At 31.6% G+C, this 3,690-nt stretch overlaps 1 protein-coding gene across 1 annotated transcript; it reads right to left on the reverse strand.

Annotated features, from left to right (window-relative positions):
• Window positions 1-658: 658 nt before the first annotated feature.
• Window positions 659-2,155, reverse strand: LOC146907510 (F-box/kelch-repeat protein At3g23880-like). Its single transcript, XM_085726862.1, has one exon. The coding sequence runs from the start codon at window positions 1,856-1,858 to the stop codon at window positions 659-661; it is 1,200 nt and encodes a 399-aa protein (XP_085582988.1). The 5' UTR covers window positions 1,859-2,155.
• Window positions 2,156-3,690: the final 1,535 nt, after the last annotated feature.

Below are 3,690 nucleotides of genomic sequence, written 5' to 3' on the forward strand. Positions count from 1 at the left end.
TCCATGAATTGAATTGGAATAAGCCTATTGTTTAAACTAGTTTACCCTTTCAGTTTTTGGAATAAACAGACCTTCTTTTTATTCTCCAAATCAAAGAGTCCAGATGTTTTCTATTATATCATCACTATTCCTTAGACCTTTCAGTTTACCCTTTCAGTTTTTGGAATAAACATAACCTTTGGTAGTGCATGTTTTCACTTCCTTAGACCTTATAACACTAACTAATTAAAATTTTAAAAGGCCAAAAGATTTCACCAGTAACAAAGCTTTGGCTACACTGATTTTGACTCTTGCACTATCCCATCACGGCAAAACATGCATTTATGAGAAGATAAATAGACTTCTGTGTGGCCTCACACAAGACCAAAGAGCTTGGTTTGAAAGATTCCAATCTTTAGTTACTCAATTTTGTTTAAACAGATATTTTACGTATCAATTAATTTTCATTTCAGAAGAAAGATACATAGTTTCATAACTCACTGACCTTAACCTGATAAAACTAAACCCCTAACCAGAATGTTCTAACCGCATGAAATAAATTACTCTAACTTAAAGGTATTAGCAAAAACATTATATGCTTTAAATATACATACATATTACATAACTGAGATCTTAATATGATAATAGGGTTTTGATGTAAAGCCAGAAGAACTTACTTTCAAGAAGTTGAAACCAAGCTTTCGACATAATCTTTCATTGGGAACCAACGTATCTTTTTGTTAAACGTAGTTTTCTTTGCTTTGTTTGTTCTCAGGTTATAAAGAATTGCTCGGTCTTGAACAATGTCTGCCAATACCATTGTTTCACCATTCTCAGAGAGATGCAATGGTTTTAATATTAAAAGCCGGCTACCAGCATATTCATAATTCGTATGAATATTGTGATAGCTAACTTTGTGGAATTGAGTCCAAGAATTTTCATTTCCAAATTCTGTCATCTTCCATATAACCAAATCGGTCTTCTTGAAATCATGATACAAACACAAGGAGTCTTTCAATACACAAATACTCGGCGCTGCTCCACTATTATCGTAACCTTGAGGGGGCAGAAGCTGTGTGTATTTCTCCCTACCAATATCAAAGGAAAGAATCACAAATTCGCCACTAGTGTCATTCCACCATTCACTCTTATTGGCCAACCAATTAACCGTACAATTCAAATGTACACCATCAAACCCCTTCCGTTTGCACACTTCAAGAGGAACTACCGGAAAACTTGGAGTAGTTCTCCAAACATTATTCGCCAAACTAAAGACTCTCACTGTGGTTTTCGTATGAGGATTCCTATCACCACTGGGACTTAATTCCAGAACCTTATAATTGTCGGTTGATTTATCATAAACAAACACGAACTTACAGAATATCACACTAGATTTATAGTTATACCCTAATTTATCAGATATTTTTCTGGTAGCGGGGTTCCAAAAACGTAACCAAATATTTTTATAATCAAGAGTCTCGTCATAAGAAAAACCTAGCAAGCAAACCAATCCATTACAGGAACCAACAATTTCGTCACAATCCTTGTCCTTCAAATGGTAGTAAGGATCCTTAGGAACTGTGATCCAATTGTTTTGCAGTACACGACTAACAGGGAAATGTAGGAAATTGTAATTGTAATCAGCATGCGGCTCACCACGGTACCAGAAGTAAGGGTTTCGTTTAGAACGACGAAGGTGCATTTTGACGAATTTGGGATCGGAGATTATAGTGTTCCAAGTATGACTTACAGACTTCATCAGCATCAGAGATTTGACAGGAAGCCATGATAGGATTTCGAGGATAAGCTCGTCGGAGAGGAACGGCGATGGATTGGATCGAGGTCGGAGACGCCGTGAATTGGGTGGATTGGTATTCATCAGTGTCACGGCGGTGGCTACAGAATTCGAAGAAGTGTGTGAAATGAATGAGGGGTTTTAGTTATTTTTATGACATGATACAAGAATCTTTAAAAAAAAAGACATAATACAAAAAATTTAAGACATTCCTTTTTTTTTTTTTGACAAAAAATTTATGACATTCTTATCACCTATTCAATTTTTTTTTTTAGGAATATCACCTATTCAAATAATTAAAAATCAATTTCCTATAAAAGCAAATTAATCATTTCAATATTTTTTCTTTTTATTCTTTTTTGACCAATTTTTATTTTTTTGTTCTTTATCATTTCTCTTCTCTTTTTTACTTTTAAAATTATTATTATTTTATCTGTTTCTACTACTCTTCTCTTTTTAATTCTAAAATTTTATTTTCAGTACTCCTACTCTCTCTAACTTTTTAATTTTTTTTTCTTTTCATTAATTATGTTATTTTACATTTCAGATTTAAAGTTTCTCTCTTTTTTTGTCATTTGGAGTTGATTGTTGTTGTTCTTGTTGGTGAATAAAATAAAATATAGAATGAAAAAATGATGATGAAGATAATGATTTTGGGTTGTTTTTAATTTCATTTTCTCGATTTTTTATAGGTTTGTCTGAATTTTAAGATGAAAGTATGAAGTTGATGTTGAAGATGAAGAGGAGGTGGAAGGAAGAAGATGAAAAAAGCAAAAAAAAAAAAAAAATCCCATTTAAGATATTCTATTTTTTTTGAGAAAAAAAATTAAGACATTCTTATCACCTACTCAAATCATTAAAAATCAATTCCTTATAGGGGAAAATTAACTATTTCAATTTTTTTCATTTTATTATTTTTTGACCAGTTTTAATATTTTAATATACATTGTATTATAAATTAATTTTTATTGTATTATTATTTTTTAAAAGAATACGTTAACAAATATAAGATTAAGAAATAGTTAAAATAATATTTCACTTTTTCAAATAAGAAGGAAATCAAGTATTTACTGCTTTTGAATGACACTAACAATATTACATTTTTATAGTTTAATTTGTTTAAATGTGTAACTGAAAGTAAAAAGTGACATAAAAATTTGTTGGAACATTGGTGTGAAATTGGATGAAAGGATCCTTACGAACTGTGATCCATTGGTTTTGCAGTACACGACTATCGAGGAAGTGTAAGAAATTGTATATTGTAATCATTGTGTGGGTCTTGAAGGTACCGGAAGTAAGGGTGTCGTGCAGATCGAAAAAGGTGCATTTTGATGAATTAAGGGTCGGATATAAGAGTGTTCAAAGTATGACTTACATACTTAATCTGCATCAGAGATTTGACTGGAAGCCATGATAGGGTTTTTGGTTTTTATTCAATCACCTTTTAAGCTTCTGTTTAAGCTTCTTGTTTGATAGATCATGTTTAAGCTTCCTATTTGGCAAAATAAAACTATTCTTAATTTTACCACTGGGGTTTTGGTTTTGATTCAATCACCTTTTAGAGTTTCGATTCTTTTGGGGGGAAAACACCAATCAACAATACAAAAAGATAATCACTTATGATAATCACTTTTTAATTACTTTTTGCAATAATCACTTTTTTTCTATAATCACTTTTCGTAAAACTCAAGCATAGCTTTTGATTTTTATAGTTTGAGTAGGTTCTGTTAGAACACATCACACAAAGAGAGTAAGACATTAGGGATTTTGATAATCACTTTTTCCAACACACTCACAATGTAGATTTTGATTTTGAGTTCAATAAAATGGATTTTGTAAGTAGCTTTAGTGACAGAAAGGAGTTTCTAAGGAGCGGTGGTTGTTGTTGATTCTGATGCGGTTTTTTGAGATGGTGG

Source organism: Medicago sativa, chromosome 7 (genome assembly GCF_051527215.1).
Source record: "Medicago sativa cultivar Bolivia chromosome 7, Bolivia_mono, whole genome shotgun sequence".
NCBI classification, from domain to species: domain Eukaryota; kingdom Viridiplantae; phylum Streptophyta; class Magnoliopsida; order Fabales; family Fabaceae; genus Medicago; species Medicago sativa.

Coding starts and splice junctions, on each gene's coding strand:
- LOC146907510 (XM_085726862.1), bottom strand. CDS start 1,858: ATGAATACCAATCCACCCAATTCACGGCGTCTCCGACCTCGATCCAAT.